Source organism: Protopterus annectens, chromosome 10.part0, assembly GCF_019279795.1.
Source record: "Protopterus annectens isolate FY-2018-M chromosome 10.part0, PAN1.0, whole genome shotgun sequence".
NCBI lineage: Eukaryota > Metazoa > Chordata > Ceratodontiformes > Protopteridae > Protopterus > Protopterus annectens.
This window is the reverse complement of record NC_056744.1, coordinates 101,167,821-101,186,563: the sequence shown is the minus strand read 5'-3', so window position 1 is coordinate 101,186,563 and position 18,743 is coordinate 101,167,821. Positions and strand designations below refer to the sequence as shown.

General features: G+C 39.7%; 1 protein-coding gene across 2 annotated transcripts in view; it reads right to left on the bottom strand.

Moving 5' to 3' along the window:
• LOC122812981 overlaps positions 1-18,743 on the bottom strand; it is a 304,669-nt gene that overhangs the window by 209,555 nt on the left and 76,371 nt on the right. For both annotated transcript variants that reach the window (XM_044085072.1, XM_044085074.1), the window contains exon 4: positions 1,669-1,851. In XM_044085072.1, the coding sequence (XP_043941007.1) occupies positions 1,669-1,851 (183 nt within the window). The remainder of the gene's footprint in view (positions 1-1,668; positions 1,852-18,743) is intronic.

Sequence of the window (18,743 nt, the reverse complement as noted above, 5' to 3'; positions counted from 1 at the left end):
TGTTCAAAACTAAATTTAATAAGCAGATAGTAATAAGAGTTCAAAAATTAGTGAACTTACTTAAATATTTTCGGACAGAATCTATACCAATGTCTTGAATGATGCTAGTATAAAGTAAAATAACATCCAAGGTAATTAAACAGTATTCTTTGTCATCAAATCTAAATTTGTGTAGTGTGTCCAAAAGTAGCTAAGAATCTCTCAAGTAAAATTATGACTTCTGTACTACAGGGTTTAATATAGAGTCAAGATAAACTGAAATGGGCTCAGTCTTATAAACGTCTGCCACTATAATTAACAGGCCTAAATGGGGAATGTAGTTTGCCCTTATGAATCTTAGGAATACGAAATAATCTTGCTATTTTGGGGAAATCTACTTTTAAAAATTCATAAAGAATAAAACCAATGTCTTCTTGACCAAGCATGTCTATTAATAATTTATCAATAGCAGCAAAACTATAACTAATAAAACTTAAAGTGATCTCCTAATAGCAAGAATGGTCATTAAGCATGTAACTAATAATGTCAGCATAATCTCTGGAATTCATAATGACTATACCCCACTGCCTTTATCTGCCTTTATTATTCTTAAATCATGGCTTTCTGTTAGATCTCTCAAAGCAGCCCTCTCATCAGAAGTCAAATTGTGAAACCTAGTTCTGTTATTATTTAAACCTTTTCTTATATCATCTTCACAAACATCTTGAAAAACTTGCAAGGTGCTATGTAAAATAGGGTTAAACGTATTTTTCTTTTTAAAAAACGTAGCAGTTTTATTTTGTATTTCAGGAACTTCATGTAAAATATATTACATAAAGTTTTAAATCAACTAAATTCTTCACAATATTTGCTCTATTAAATGGAATAAAAAAACACCCTTTTTTTAAAGGCTTAAATGATGAGTTAAGAGAAAACTTGACAGTTATCGACTATCTTTTCTTGCCTGTCCCTCATCTTCTCCCCCTCACTTTGCCTTTGAAGTTCAGATTCTGTGCCTTTTTCATAGTTGTCACTGGTTTGTTCTGGAAAAAGGAGAGGGAGACAAAACAGGTAGGGAAGAAAGTCTTCTGTGTTGTCAGTACTTAAAACTTCTACATAAGTTCTGGAAGAACCAGAAGGAATAGGAGTTTGGCGAATGTCATTATCAATCTCTCTATTGTTGTTTATTAAATAAGCCATAGAAGTGTCCTCTATAATGTCAGCACTCTTAAACTCTTAAGTGCACATGCAGTGCCTTCTCAATAAGCCATAGCATCCCTGGATAGCTTCTTTTCCTATTAATAATAGTGGCAACATGTCTCTTAACTTTGATAAAAATGCTGTCATACAAATTTTGAACAGAACTGAAGTGAGGATCCCTTCTAATTTCAGCATCTAATGAACTAATTTAAGACTTTAGGTACGCCAGTTTATTCCAGTAACTCTAAACAAGAATTTGTATAATACAGATTCCAGTCTCATTAAAAAACTTGACAAGTTTTTTTATATAATAAATCATGATTTTCAACTCCATTCAGGAATTTGTCGATTCTAGGCACAATTTTATACCAATACGATGTTCCAAATAAAACACTTCATATTCACATGACTTACACTTCAATAACTTCTTTAAGTCAAACACTTTATTTTGGCACTCACCCAGAAGGTCACTTAAGTCCCGAGACTTACCTCTGTTAATGTAGCTGTATGCTTCCCCTGAGGCACCTTTTTGTCAGTACATTTGTTCTGGTCCTCCACATGTGCTTCTGACGGTTGAACTTGCACTGGTTCCTTCTTAGTGTCTACATGCTCTTTCCCATGAGACTGTAATGGTAGGTACGAGTTGTTCTCTTCTTTCATTATTTCAGCAGTCTAAAGCCAAAATGAAAGAAATTTAATGACCACTATCCCAATATTAGCTTACAAGAATTTCACTGTTATTACGATAGAGTCTGAGGAGAGTTGTGGAAGGCACTTCTGCATTTAAGTTTGCAACACAATGTCATCAAGAAAGAAACTAAGACGTAATAACTAGAAATGGGTTACTCCAACCAGACCCAATAAATAAATGGAGCTTCAAAATATGGACAATGTTTTGACCATACTGAGCATAACATCATTTTTATGCCCTAGAGCACTTGAATCCATGTCTCTGAGTCTGAACCCAAATGGAAAAAAGCAACATTCAGACCTTAAGTAAAGTAAGACAGGAGCAAAATAAGGTCTCCTAAATGCGTCGCAAGTAAATCATTTGATGCCCAGAGAGTCTTAATGGATCAGGCTAGATAATGTCCAGCACCTTGATTGCAGTCACTTTAGATGTTTCAACAAGATGACACTTCTGCCAGCAAATAAGGCCAGAGTGACAGACAGTTTAATTTCTCCAAGTCTTTTGTGTTTCTAATACCATGATGGGAATGGACCCCATACCCAAGTCAAAATATGATTAAAGTTAGTGAAATCAGTACTGTTTCAATCTTTGATGTTAGCCAAAAGTGCTCTTTGCAGCACCCGCAGTGTGCCCAGAACTGACTCCTTCAGCGATTCATATGGTAGGATATCTAAATAAGACTGTAAACTACTTTTTATAAGGCCCATTGCTCCTACTATTATTGGAATTGTCTGGGTATCCTTCTCCCACACTGCCCTTATTTCTGCCTCCAAATCCTGTCATACTCTTATGACTGTGTCTTTGTGTACACAAGACACTGTAATCACTGGGTGTAGAAATTTCAATAATTAATGCTACTTTTCTCTTCTTTTCATGGACTACTATATCTGGTTTTCTCGCACCTATTTTTTAAACTGTTGGTAATGGATGATCCCATGTGATATAAACATCATCATTCTCTATAACGCTTTGTGGCGCATGTTTGAATCCTGGGTGTTCTGCTGGATCTGGGTTTGGACTGAGGAGGCTTGGAAGAGGCAGTAAAGGACCAATTCTTAGACGGCCAATACCTACTAAATCTTGGAGGCTGTACTTGCAGGAAGTCTTTAACAGTTTGCATAGATTTAGCTTTTTCCTCCATCTTTTTAAGAACTTCTTCTGCTTTGGTGCCAAACAGGCGGTCTTGATTTAAGGGAGCATCCAGTAACTTAGCTTTAACATGATCTGGCAAGGATTGCTCCTTAAGCCAAGCATGCCTTCTAAATGACAGCAACCCTGCAAGATGCCTCTAGTGAATCAAAACCACATTACAAAGTATGTTTTACAACCTGTTCAGCAGAATGCATTAAATCCTGTAAATCCTTATTTTCAGAACAATCAGGAATCAACATTTTCTGTTTAAGCAGTCCAATAATATGCTGCTGATACTTTATATGAAACTGGCAGTTTCAGGCCCTGACGGCCAAGGTTGCAGAAGTGTATACCTTCTTACCCCATCTATCCAGCACCCTGGAGTCTCTATCAGAGGGGGTAGGATTGGATTTTTGGCAGTAGTAGTCTTAATGCCCTTGGGTCCCTGTGAGATGGTCTCAGGATCCGCAGTGGGATTTTTAAAAAGGAACTTGTGAGAGTCAGGAACCCTGTAATATCTATCAGGTTTTCTGGGAGCAGGAGGTAAAGAGTCAGGGGCCAAGCTAGATTCCGAAAAGACATCATCCACAATGTCCAGTACAGGAGGGATAGCTAAAGGCCTGTGCTGGGGCAGGAGTAAGAAATCCCTAAGCCTCTTTTTAGAATCAGAGTAATCCTGGCTTTCCCAACAAAAATGCTCCCTAAGAGTATGCAAGGTTTCACCAAAAGATAAATCCTCTGGGGGGAGGCAGAGGGAATAGAGTCCTCTGCATCAGAATCCTCATATGTAGATAAGGGTAAATCCTGGTCATCAGAGGAAACATAAATTTCAGAATCCTGGTCAGAAGTATCATAAGTAAATTCAGTCCTAGGTCTCTCAGAGGGGGAAAGTTGGCTTCCCCTGATTAAAGTAATAAGGTTTTCAGCCATTCTTATCATCTGTTTTTTTAGGCATAGAGGCCTGACCATGTGGTCTGGGCGTCAGTTTTCTAGGCCTGGTTCGAGATTTAGGCCTTGAAGAAGATGGCGTCAGTTTAATATGCAAGTCAGTAGGCCTGAATACACCCTCAGAAGCCAGTGCCTGCGCAGCAGCTCCTGACCCATCCAAGGTAGAGACATCCGCAGGTTCCATGGTTGAAGCATCTCGTGGCATATGAATGGGTCTCAGTAGAGGCCTGCAAATCTGAAGTAGCAGGTATCAGGGTTTGCGAAAGCACCTCACTGAGTACTGGTGAACTGGCGACTGGCTTAGAAGAAGCGTCGTCTGCAGCTTTCGACCTAGGCGGCCCGTCTCTGTCTTTATCTTTGAGTTTTTTCGGAATGTCGGTAGTCGGATGGCTTACCGAAGACATATCTGGATAATTAAACTGAGCACCAAAATATTTAGAAGCATAAATATACCGACGACGAATAGTTCATTGCTTAAATAAGGCACAAAACCGACAGTGAGGTACATCGTGAACAGGGCCTAGGCAAGGAATACAGTACAAATGGAAATCATTATGAGGTATTTGCTTTCCACAAGAAATACAATTACTGACTTTTACTGACATCGGATTAGAACAACAAAAAGTTTCCCTAATGTGGTACTTAGCTTTAGTTGAAGACTTTGGTTCTGAAACTTGAAAAAGAAAATTTCAGGAGTTGGCCGACCGGCACTTGCGAACTGCTTCTGCTTCAGGCACCGCACAGCAAGAAAGACTGATGTAATGGCATCGGCTGCATGCTTTATGCCCCTGACTACCTGACGTCATGAAAGATGAGACAGCAACCAATGCAGGACCCAAGACTTTGATAATCAGGCCGACTGGGGGCTACTGCAAGCAGATAACCCAAATGTGATGACTGCAACAGTGAAACACAAAAAACATCTATATTTATGCCTTTTCTGCATTCCTTCCCTTCTCATCTAATCCTTTTCCTTATATTCTTTCTTTTGTTTTTTTGGCACATTCAGTTGCTACCTTATGTTTGTCTGCTTTTAGTTTGGTTTCCATTCTCGTTTGACACCGATTTACTTCTGCTAAACAAAGCAGGGAAGTCAGATTTGTTCTCTTCATGTTTCAAAATTTTCACTATGTTTGGATCTGGTGAGGTCAACAGATATGTATGCAGTCCTGCGATTGCAGATCTATACATGTAATCAAATTTGAGTAGCCTCGTACCTCTTTCTGACTGAGGAATATATAATTTTGGTATACACTGACTTTTATATATCATCATTTGATAAACGTGAAGCAATTTTTTGTTTTCCTGTCCAACTGATCTAATACTTTTTGGGGCCAGTCAGTCACCCCAAAACTGTAAGTTAGAACAGGAAGAGCAAATTGGTTTTTAGCTTGGACTTTGTTCCTAGATATTGGGGCTCTTTTCAGTATTAATTTGAGTCTTGTAAAATATTCCTTACTTAGTTTTATTTGCATGTATTCATGTTTTATTGTCAATCCTTCATCCAGTCCCAAATATTTATACACTCACTCCTGCTCAAAGTTCCTTTATATCACATTCCTGTCCCAGAAAGGGTGATCCTCTTTTTAATTTATTCAAGTTTTTGGGTTTCAAATACCATGAAGGGAACGGACCCCATTCCTAAGTCAAAGTATGATTAAAGTTAATAAAATTAGTATTGCTTCAATCTTTGATGTTAGCCAAAAGTGCTCTTCCCAGCAACCACAATGTGCCTTGAAATTACTTCTGTAATTCATACGGAGTTACATGTACTGGTAGCATATCTAAATAAGACTGTAAATTTTTTATGAGACCCATTGCTCCTACTACTATTGGAACTGTCTGGGTATCCTTCTTTCATATCACCCTCTCTTCTGCCCACAATCCTGGAATTTTATGACTTTATCTCTCTCTGTATGTAAGACATTATAATCACTGGGTGTAGCAATTTCAATGATCAATGCTACTTTTGTCTTTGTTTCATTGACTACTACATCTGGTTTTCTCTCATCTACTTTTTGAACTGTTGGTAATGGGTGATCCCATGTCATAAACTTCATCATTCTCTATAATGTTTTGTGGCTCATGTTTTCACTTCTTCTCAGCTACTTCAATATTGTAATGTCTGCACAATCCCAGTGAAACAGTCTTGCCTCATTATTATGCCTTTCAGTATACATGCCCTCTGCCATTAGTATCACACCCAGCAACAAGATATGCAACTATTTCCAGTTCTGTTTTACAAAATCTGCATTTGGCTGTTTCTACCACATGTTCAATGGACTTTGTAAACCAACGTGTATGTAGTCCACTATCCAGAGCCACTAATATTAACCTTTGTTATCTTTTGGTTTAAATTTACCTCTCAAGTATTCCTCCATCAGATCCTGATAAGACATGGGGCTGTTCTAGGACTTTTCTGTATTTGCAACTATATGTCTTTTCCACATTCTTGTCTTCTCATCTGATCCTTTTACTTATATTCTTTCTTTTGTTTTTTTGGTACATTCAGTTGCTTCCTGATTTTTGCCTACTTCTGGTTTGGTTTCCATTCCCACTTGACATTCATATGTTTCTGCTAAACTAAGCAGGGAAGTCATCTTAGATTTGTTCTCTTCATGTTACAAAACTTTCACTCTATTTGAATCTAATATGGTCAGCAGATATTTATGCAGTCCTATGATTGCAGATCTATACATGTAATCAATTTCGAGGAGGTCCATACCTTCTTCAGAACGAGGGATAGATAATCTTGGTATACACTGATGTTTATATATTATTTTAGTAAGTGTGAAGCATTTTTCTCGTTTTCCTGTCCAAGTGACCCAGTACCATTTAGGGCCAGTTAAATCACACCAAAACTGTAAGTTAGAACAGGAAGAGCAAATTGGTTTATAGCTTGGGCTTTGTTCCTAGATGGCAGAGCTGTTTTCATTTTTAATTTTAGTCTTCAAAAATATTCTTTATTGATTTTTGTTTGCATTTGCTCATGTTTTAATTATTGATCCTTCATCAGTTTTTATTTGCATACTCCCTCCTGCTCAAGTTCCTTTATATCACATTCCTATCCCAGACTGAAATTTTCTTGGTGCTGCAGCTTTCCTGCTTTAAATGCTGCTTTTGCACATTTATCAAAACAATATGACATTCTTATACCATCTGAGAAAGTTTTGACCACTTCCAGTTATCCTTTCAGCTCCTCTGCTGCGACAACCTGCTGGGCTAACCCACAGGCGCTTCTCCTCATCTGATGAACTACACATTTTTAAATCAAGATGAGAAGACATTACAGTTTACTGTTGTTTGGGAGCCAAATTGTAAACATGACCTAATTTGTTAAGTAGACAGCTTAATGGGTTAAGGGCAATACAAACGAGCAGTGGTGATAAACAGTCACCCTGGAATATTCCCCTTTGAATTTTTATACCTAGGATAATACGTTGTCCTTTATCATGGCTTAGCTGCAAAGTTGTTTGCCACTGCTTCATGATCACTGCAATGTAACTGATCAATGTAGGATGCATCTTAAACATCTGTAAGCACTCTTTATCCATGAATGTGGGATGCTGCCAATGCTTTTGTGTAACCTATTTATGCCATACTTAAATTCTTCCACTTTTTACAATTCTCCATTATGATTTTATTTGAAACAGATTTGTTCCATATGACTTTTTTTTACCCTTTTGTTCTACTGCCATTGAGTTTCCTTCTAAATGACAATAAACTGTGCCGGCATCAATTCCAGTGCATAGTTTATACATCGTCAGAAGGCAAGTTATAGGTCTATAGTTTTTAGGACAGCTTTCAGATTCAATCTTAAGTGGGAGCACCATTTTTCCTGTTGTTAACCAGGTTGGTGTCTGTTCATGGTGCACATATAAGTAGTTCTTACTCTGGGCTAAGTCTTTGTTTAACAATGTGAATACTTTTAGCCAGAAGTTAGGTACTGCATCCAGGCCTGGGATTTTCCAGTTATGAGCTTTTCTTACTTTTATTTCAATTTCTCTGGCTGTTAATTCATCCCATTTCATATCCTGTACATTTGAACTTCTCAATGTTTATTTTGCTTGTATCCCTTCAGAATCTTTGTCATGCTCCACAGAGTCTTCATAAATATTTCTCCAAAATGTGTCTATTTCTTGTAATTTTTTGCTGGTGTTTCTATTCCTTTTGCTTTGTTTCCCAACTTTCTATAAAACTTTTTTGGATCATCAATGAATTGCTTATTTTGTACTTTTCCTGTACTGATATCTTTAGTTTATTATTTGCAATACTGTACAATAGATCCTGGCCTGTTCTAATACAACACGTTGTGGTGGTGGGTGGGTGTGGCTATTGCAGCAATAAGGAATTTGAACATCTACTGTTATTAAGTGCAAGTTACACAATTCTACTACGTTCATCATTCTCACTACTGCAGTAGCCTTTTGGCAATATGGGATGGTTATCAAAGACTATCCAACCTGGGAGGAAGAAGGATAAGGATCCAGAAGCCCCTGGAGAATGGTGCTAGCAAAGCCAGTCCTGGACCTGGAAAAGGGAATCCATTTTGTAATGTTTTGTAAACCTATGTACTCAGGATCAAGTTGCTGCCTTTAGAATGCTTCTATTGTCCACCCTTTTCCAATATGTTATCATAGATGCCAAGACTCTAGTAGAATGTGCCTTAATGATGCCTGGAACTGATTTACCATGGTGGGTATAACAAATGGGAACAGCAGAGGACAATCACCTCAAAATAGTCTGCTTTGATATAATAAAAAATAAACAGCTTCTCAGCTTTTCTGAAGGACCTAGTTCTGCCAAGTTAGTCCCTGAGCTGCCTAAGCAAATCTAGAATATGCAGAATTTTTTCTCCATGGCTCTGATGATCTGGATAAAACACAGGGAGATTGATGGCTTGATTCAATAAATAAAAACAGCAAACTCTGAAACCACCTAGGGCATAAGTAAGGGATTTGTTCTTAATGAGACCCTATCTATATAGGACCCCAAATAGGGTTCACCCACCATGACAGCTTGCAACCCAGATATGCTTCTTACAAATGTCAAACAATAAGGAGTACACTCTCCTAAGTGATGAACTTTAAATCCACCTAATGAGCTAGTTCAAAGGGAGACACAGTTAACATTTTCAGCACAAGTTAAAATTCCAGGAAGGAGCTGTCTGTTTTTATGAGGCCTAAGATGTAAAATCCCATTCAAAAACTGCAGTACTAAAATCACAAAAGAAAGGGGAAAATCCATAGCAGACATTTTGAAAAAATTGCTGCACTATGTACCTTGACAGAGGAATAACACAAGAGAGAGGAAAGTAACTCACTCAACTCTTTCAGAAACAGTGGTACATAATCCCTGATGAAGCCCTGGTTATTGGCTAGGCACCAGCTAGAAAATATTGTCTACTTGCCAATGTAAGATTTCCTAATAGTAGATTTTCTTGCCTCTTGTAGCATCTGTTGCACGGTCTCATGAAAGAGATGCCTAAAAGGAATCAAAATGGAATCATCCAGGAAGTTACCTGAAGTTGTTTAAAAGTGGGCTGTATCAAACTTACCCTGCCTTGTGTGAGTTGATACAATCTTTGAGGTAGGCTGTGGTAATTGCCTTTGGACAATTCCATAAGAAGGGAGTCACCATAGTCATTTATAGGGAGTCCTTTTGAATCTTCTGAATTACCTTGAATGCCATTAGAAATGGTACAAATGCAAAAAGGAACCTTCCAGACCATGGGAATGAAATTGCATCTGTTTTCCAGGCTTGGTTGCAAGGAGACCTGGAGCTGATTTTTTAAGCTGTCTGTTTTGAATCGAGGCAAACAGATCAATTTGATGTGCTCTCCACAACTGGATCAACTCTTGGAAGACTCTCTCATTCAATTTCCAATCAGGAGGGTCTGTCCTGGCCATGCTCAGCTTGTCTGCCATTATGTTTTGCTGGGATGGATGGCTATGCCATCATAGGCAGCTGCCCAAATGGCATGTCCTGGTGACCTCCTGCTTGTTTATGCATCACATCATGGTGGTCATGTACTAATCTGAATAGGTTCTGGGGACAACATATGATGAAGAGATTTCAAGTCATGGATCACAACCAATATCTCTTTGACATTTATGTGCTTTGGTCTGCCTCAGGCATCCCGAAAGCCTTGCACATTTAACCCCATAGAAACTGCTCCCCAAGCAAAATTTGAGTCTCTGTAGTTACAGATTGACTTGGGATCTGAGGAAAAAAGGGAGACCGGGATTTAGAACCAGCAGCTGTCTATACCAGTATAGTTCCTATTTAGACAATGCCCCAAAACTGGAATATGAAATTCCAAAGGATCAAGGTGTTGGGTCCATGTGTTTTATACAAACCACTGACATTTTCTCCTGTGTAATCTGGGGAGAGGAATCATGAGAATCATTGAAGCCATGAACATAAAAATCCTGAGATATTCTGTTGCAGAAGTCTACGACTGATTGGAGATGATCACAAAAGATTTCAGATAAAAATCCACTTTCTCCTGAGTAAGAAACACCATTTTTTGAGAGGCATATGGCAAGCAGCCCAGAAATATAATATTGTATGATAGAGTCAAGGAGAATATTTGTACAGTTACCTGGAATCCTAGCTCAATAAGAGAAGAAACCCACGTTAAGAACTCTAGACATCAGAGAAAAGACTCTAAAGATAAGCAAGTTGTCTAAATAAGGAAATATATGAATGTCACTCAGTCTGCAATCAGCTATCACTGGAGCAAGAGAATCTGTAAACACCCTTGAAGCTGTAGGTAATCCACAGGGTAATGCAAAGAAAGTACAGTTTTGTACCTACCATAAATGTAGATGTTAGAGTGTTCACACTGCTGCAGTCATCACACTTGGGTTATCCTGCCATCAGGCGGTCCCGCAGTCGGCCAGAGTTCCAAAGTCTTGGTCCGGCGTCGATTGCTGTCGCTTCTTCCCTGACGTCAGTGCGCCAGGGGTATATAATATGCATCCAACGCCATTTTCTTCAGTTTTTCTTGCCCCAGATGTCAGGTGCCCCCAAGTGGGTAGGCAATACATACTGCTAATCAAAAATATACATATAAAATAAAAACAATACCTTCAGTTACCTGAAAATACACCCCAAAGGTTGTATAGGGTAGAAGGGTATAGATAAGTCCAGCTGGTTCAGAGGGAATGGAGGGAGGGTAACCTGGACTACAGCAGTGTGAACACTTGAACATCTACATTTATGGTAGGTACAAAGCTGTACTATGTTCATCATGTTACACTGCTGCAGTCATCACACTTGGGTTGAATCCCAAAGCTAAGTTTGGGTGGGTGGTCTATAAACAGTTAGGAATGGCTAAGAGGCCCTACAGAACTGCAGTGGCTAATCCTGCTCTGGATTTAGAGTAAAGAGGCAGGTGGTAATGCTTGGTGAAGGTGTGCACTGAACTCCAAGTTGCAGCCTCCAAACTTTCCTTGGTAGGTACTCCTCTGAGAAAGGCTGTTGAAGTGGCTGTTGCCCTGATGGAATGAGGCCTAATGTTATTAGGGACTGATTTTCCATGCTGTGTGTAGCAGTACAGGATACAGTGTCCTATCCATTTGGATATAGTCTGCTTTGAGATAGCCTTGCCTTGTGATCCTGCAACATATGCTACAAACAGTTGATCAATTTTCCTGAAAGCTTTTGTTTTGTCCAAGTAGAAGCGTAGCTGCCTGTGTATGTCCAAAGAATGCAGAAGTTTCTCCCCTTTATTTTGGGGTTTGGATAAAAAGTAGGCAAATGGATGGTTTGGTTAAGAGCCACACTAGATACCACCTTTGGCATGAAGGTAGGGTTTGTCCTTAAAGATACTCTGTACTGATGAAAAATTATGAAAGGTTCCACTGCCATTAATGCCTGTAGCTCTGAGACTCTTCGTGCTGAAGTTACTGCCAGGAGCAGAGCTGTTTTCCATGATAAAAATTTTAGATCGGCTGTATTGGCTGGCTCAGAAGGTGGTAGGGTCTGTTTTTCCAATACGAAATTGAGGTCCCAAGTTGGTGTTGGTGCTCTCCGGGGTGGTTTTATGTTTTTAGCCCCTCTGAGGTACTGCTTTAGCAAGGGATGAGAGAATAAAGGAGGATCCGTGTTGTAATGTGCAGAAATGGCAGAGGCGTGGATCTTAATCGATGAAAAGGATAGGCCTCTGTCCAGCATCTCAGTTTATTGTAAAATCTGAGGAATGTTTGGAACAAGAGGGTCAAGGCTGTGAGCCTGGTTCCAGGCGCAGAATCTCTTCCATTTTTCTGAGTAAGCTTTCCTGGTGCTAGGCCTCCTGGCCTCCAAAATGACATCCATAACAGCTTTAGAGAGAGGTGATGCCTGTTTGACTAAAGTATCTGCCATGCAGCCAAGTTTAGGGTTTTGAGCTAACCGTGCAGGATCTGATTGTTTTGTTGAGTCAGAAGGTGTGGAATTTGGGGCAAAATCCATGGTCGGCCGTGAGCCAAGTTCCTTAAGATAGGGTACCAGTGCTGGCATGGCCAGTCTGGAGCAATCAGGATCATCTCTGGTTTTTCTTGTCTGGCTTTTAGAAGTACCTTTGAAAGGAGAGGCAGTGGTGGGAAGGCATAGATTTTTAGGTTTTTCCAGCTGAACAGAAGAGCATCCACTTTCCATGCTTGTTTGTGATAAGTCCTTGTGCAAAATTTTTGTAGTTGGCAATTCAGAGGGGAGGCAAAAAGATCTATGTCTGGGCATCCCCATTTTTGTGTTATCATGCTGAAGATTTGTGGATTCAGTTTCCATTCGTGAGGGTCCATGATATTTCTTCTTAGTTCGTCTGCCAGAGTATTTTTCTTTCCTGGCAGGAATTGTGCTTGCAGGTGAACTTGGTACGTCAGAGCTGTGTTCCATGAGGTCATGGCTTGCCTGCATAGGGGATAAGAATGAGTGCCTCCTTGTTTGTTTATGTACCACATTACTGTGGTGTTGTCTGTCTTTAGTAATAGTTGTCCTGGATGTAGAAGGTCCTTGAAAGCTGTTAGGGCATTTTGAACAGCCAACATCTCTTTTTGATTGATGTGAAGATGCATCTGGTCTGTGGTCCACTTGCTCTGAATGCATTTTCCTGCCATGTGTGCTCCCAGGCGTAATCCGAAGCATCTGTTGTTAGAGTTTGCCTGGCTGTGGGTTGGGTAAAAGGCTGACCCTTGTTTAGGTGACATGCCTGTGCCCACCATCGAAACTCCTGTTGTAGGCAGGGAATCATTGGAATTACTGCTTCTAGACTGTGAGAATGTTGAGTCCAAACACTTTTTAGGTACCATTGTAATTTCCTCATATGCAGTCTGGCATATGGTATTAGTAGTATGCAGGATGCCATGAATCCCAGGGCCTGCAGAATTTTTCTTGCAGGGAGATGGGACGTTTTTGCCAGTAGTTGAAAATATTGAGTTAGTTGCACTTGTTTGTCTGGCGTGAGGTAAGCCATCTGGGCTGCTGTATTTAAGCTGGCACCCAGGAATGTAATCTGTTGTGAGGGCACTAGTTTCGACTTCTTTTCGTTTACTGTGTACCCTAGAGAAATTAACAATTTTTTCACAAACGCCAGATGCTGTAGAAGAATGTCCTTTGTCTCTGCTTGAATGAGGCAGTCGTCCAGGTATGGATAGATTTGAATTCCTTTTTGTCTGCAAAATGCAATTACTGGTGCCAGGCACTTTGTGAAGACCCTGGGCACAGTAGATAAGCCAAAGGGCAGTGCAGAGAATTGGTAGTGCATTGTACCAGCTTTGAATCTGAGGTATCTTCTGCAATTTTGTCTGATAGGGACATGCAGGTATGCCTCTTTGAGGTCCAGAGTAACAAGCCAAGCCTTCTTGCCCAGCATGGATAGAAGCTGCTGTAATGTCAACATTTTGAATTTCGGAATATCCAGGTAAGTATTAAGAATTGAAGGTCCAGTATAGGCCTCCAGGCTTTGTCCTTTCTGGGGACCAGGAATAGTCTTGAGTAAAATCCTTGTCCTTGTTCCTGTTGTGGTACTTTTTGAATAGCTCTCATGTCTATGAGGGCTGAAATTTGTGTTGTGCCTTTGCCCATTGATTTTGTGTCAGGTCTGGCATTCCTTTTAGCTTTGGTAAAGTATGAAAGTGGAATCTGTAACCTTGAGACACAATATTCAGGACCCATTTGTCTTGGGTGATTGTTTGCCAGTTTTGAGAAAAAAGTGCTAGTTTTCCTCCTAAGGGGGCTTTCAAAAGGGATGTGCTTGGCGTACGCAAAGGAAAGTCATTGTGACTGTTTTCTGTAAGGTTGAGACTTGTCCTCACCTCCTTTTGGGGTTGAGGTGCCCCACTGTCATTGTCTGTTTGAGCCTTGGGGTTGAGATCTGCCTCTTGGGCATCTGTATCTGCCTCTCTGTGGCCTGTCTGACACGGGAAAGGACCAATTTTTTGTTGGCCAATTTCTGCTAAACCGAGGTGGCTGTACCTGTAAGAAATCTTTGACTGTTTGCATAGATTTAGCTTTATCCTTCATTTTCTTTAACACCTCTTCTGCCTTAACACCAAACAAGGTATCATGCTGTAAAGGAGCATCCAATAACTTTGCCTTAACATGATCAGGTAAACTCTGTTCTTTTAACCAAGCATGTCTTCGAATAACAGAACCTGTAACTGCGGCTCTACAATAGGCCTCTAAAGCATCAAAACCACATTGCAGAGTATGTTTTCCCACCTGTTCAACTGCATGCAATAAATCCGGCATTTCTTTACAATCAGGAGCTTCTGAGCTAGCAAGCATTTTCTGTTTTAACTGAACCATTAAATATTGTTGGTACTTAAGCATGTGAAACTGGCAATTTAAAGCTCTTACTGCTAAAGTTGCAGACGTGTATACTTTCTTCCCCCATCTATCCAAAGCTCTGGAATCTCTGTCAGAGGGTACTGGATTTTTTGCAATGGAAGCCTTAACCCCTTTTGGACCCTGTGAAATAGTTTCTGGATCTGCAGAAGGGTTTTTGTAAAGAAACTTGTGAGAGTCAGGGACTCTATAATACCTATCTGGCTTGGCTGGAGCAGGGGGCAAAGAGTCAGGAGATAAGCTGCATTCAGAGAAGACATCATCCACAATGTCTAGCACAGGCGGAATAGCCAGGGGCCTGTGCTGAGGCAACAAGAGGAAATCCCTGAGCCTTTTCTTGGATTCTGCGTAATCCTGACTTTCCCAGTGGAAATGTTCCCTCATGGTATGTAAAGTTTCCCTAAAAGAATAATCCTCAGGAGGAGAGACTGAAGGGATAGATTCCTCAGCATCAGAGTCCTCATAGGGGGGTAAAGAGTATGCCTGGTCTGAAGAGGAATTAGAGGAAATGGAAACCTGATCAGAGGAGTCATAGTCTGTATCCTGCCTAGGCCTTTTCTCAGGAGGGGGATGGGAACCCCTGATTAGAGTAATGAGGTCTTTGGCCATTTTAAGCATCTGTTTCTTAGGCATGGAGGACTGTCCAGGAGAATGCTGTACTTGTTTCTTTGTCTTTAATGGTAACTTTGTCTTGGCTGTTGTTTTAATGGTAAGTTGTGAAGGTCTGAAAACACCCTCAGAAGCCGATGCCTGCTCAGCGGCTCCGGACCCATCTGAGGGATTAGTTTCCGTAGGCCCAATACCTTGAGTTTCCAGAGGCCTAGATGTCTCCACGTGGGAGTCGGAAGCGGCCTGTGGTTCTGAGGTAGCGGGTGTCAGGGGCTGCGAAAGCACCTCACTGAGAACCGGCAAACTGGCGACTGGCCTAGAAGAGGCTTCGTCGTCGGTTTTGGACCTTGGATGCCTGTCTTTATCCTTGTCTTTGCGTTTTTTCGGTATTGAGGTCATTGGCTGATCCGACGGCATGGTATAAATTGAACCTTCGGCCAAAGTAGTGTAAAGCAAAATCAAAATGCCTTTTTATAGTGCGTTTGTTGAATCTAACACAAAACCGACAAATAGTGACGTTGTGATCAGGGCCGAGGCATGGAATACAGTAAGAGTGGAAGTCCTTATGAGGTATTTGCTTCCCACAAGAAATACAATTATTAACTTTTTCTGACATCAGTCTGAGGCAAGAAAAAGGTTTCCCCAATGGGGTACTTAGCTTTATTGAAGACTTCGGATCTGAAATTCAACTTCCAAAATCTCAGGAGTTGGCTGACCGGCACTTGCGAACTGCTTCTGCTTCGGGCACCGCGTGGCAAGAAAGACTGAAGAAAATGGCGTTGGATGCATATTATATACCCCTGGCGCACTGACGTCAGGGAAGAAGCGACAGCAACTGACGCCGGACCAAGACTTTGGAACTCTGGCTGACTGTGGGACCGCCTGACGGCAGGATAACCCAAGTGTGATGACTGCAGCAGTGTAACACGATGAACATCTGATAATGTCACCCAGACACAGAGAATCTTGTTAAAATTCTTGAATCCTGAAGCTACAAATTTGATAAGCATCCTTTAGGTCTAATGGTACCATGACATTTAAAGGAGGAATAAAAAGTCACAGAATTTGAAAGGTAAGCATTTTGATTTTTTTTTTTTACTTTCACAAACGGACTGAGAAAGGAAAGATCTAGAACTGGCCTACAAGAAAGTTCTTTCTTTGGAACCAGAAGCATTCTAGAATAGAAGCATTTGCTCTTTTGATCTAATCACATAATCAACAACGAAAACGCCAACCCGTAAATATCGAAGTGCAACATCATCAAAGTATTAAAATATTGAAAAGTAAAATGCTGAAATATTATAGTTGGCCACATTTTGTATAGTGACGTGGTATGTAATTCCAGTATTCCGTACAAGCTCTAAACCAGTTGTCCAAGTTATTTAATACACAACTGTATATTTCAAATGGAATTTATATAAAATTAATGTAAATATCCATGTTATTTTGAATAAGACTAAAACATGCCGTTAGTTAGGTAGAAGTGTGTAAAGTACCGGTCCGTAACTGTTGTGATAATGTAATAGATATATAACGCAGACTACAGCCTTGATATATATATATATATATATATATATATATATATATATATATATATATATATATATATATATACATATATATATATGTATAGCTCCACCTGATAGCAATGCCTTTACAACTATAGTAGTATTTAATTTACAACAGAACACAGGAAATACATCCATGAACACTACATAAGTACAGGAATTTATTTTTCACAATTTGTACGTAGTTTACATAGTACATATTACAACTGTTTGTTTACTTCGTTTTTCAGTACATTTAGTGTAAGTGAGGCATAGTGTTATTTAATTTTATTTTATTCTTTACAGGCAGACAAAATGGGATGTTGGCCAAATATGACAGTTCGATATTTTGCTTTTCAACATTTTACCATGTCGAGGTTGTTGAAATTCGATATTTAGGTGTCAGCGTTTTCGTACTCGGTTATTTCAACGTAAGGTAATATAGACCCGGCTCTACAACTCTAGGGTGACTAAGCACTGAAGGACCAAAGGAAAAAAATAATTTTTAGTTCAGAGGATGTGGAGGAATTTCCCCTGAAAAGAGGTATTTTTATCCAGTGCCAACTGCATCCCTCTTGAATCACTTTTAACACCAGGAGTCTGAAACTATCTATTGCCAAAGGGGAATGTGAAGAGCCAGTTTCTGGGACAGATTTGAAATATAAAGCAGGAGGGTTGGAGGTGGTGGACAGAAAGGTGGCATAGTTATTCTGAAGTATTAGACTGTCCCTTTTTAAGAAAAGATCCTAGTTTCTTATTTCCCCCTCCTGCCATCCTTTTTTGCTCCCTGCCTGCCTTGAGATGGCAGGGATTATCTGTTTTACTTTTTAAAAGGAAACGATGACTTGAGAGATTTGTAAAGGTGGGGGGGCTTGAAAAATCTTACACACTTCCTTAAATAACTTCCCTCTTTCATCAAACTGTTTGATGACCCAAGAAGAAGGGCCAAACAAAACTTTCCTTATCTAAAGCAGAATTCAAAATGTCAGACTTTACATCATCAAGCATTTTTTTTGTTAAGTACCCAAGCATATCTCCTCAAAACTGTAGCAGTAGCAATATGCTGAGACACAGTATCTACATAATCTTATGCACTCTTCAAAATTATGTTTAGATATTTGTGAAAGATTATAAACAACAGATTTCAGAAATGAGCTAGCCTTTTAAAAATGTGAGGCAGAGTATTCCCTCAAACTATCAGCACAAACAGAATAAACTTCCACAAATGTACCTGGTAGTTAATAAGTTATACATTAAAGTGGAAGAAGAAAAAAAATTCTCTCACCAAATCTGTCCAATATCATACCTTCTTTGCAGAAAGGAGGTGTTGGTATTGACTTAATACTCTGTTACCAGCTAAACTTCCAAGATGGCTGCACATTGAGTAACAGCTTAATTTCAGTCCTCCCAACGTTAAAACGGAAACTCAGGAGAGAGCCAGAAAACTTGTATTTTTGGGTAATTTTCAGTAACTGTCTAGTAAGTACACTGCCTGAATGCCAGCAAAAAAGAAATGCAGAGAATTTCAATGAAAATCAATCAGAAAAGGTAATGAAAAAACACTGACTGGGAAGAATTCTGCAGCTGTTCAGCAAAAACACAGAGCAAACTCCAGCTCTGGTTCAAGACATGACTTCCAGTAACCTACAGGAAAAATAAGTCAAATGTACTCGGATCTGTTTTAAATAAATGAAACACTGATGGAGTACATCGACTCAGATAATAAATAGATGGAAATAAATGGAAGAAGCTTTAAACAGATATTCAGATGAGGTGATAAAACTGCAAAAAAACACAAGTTGAAATGA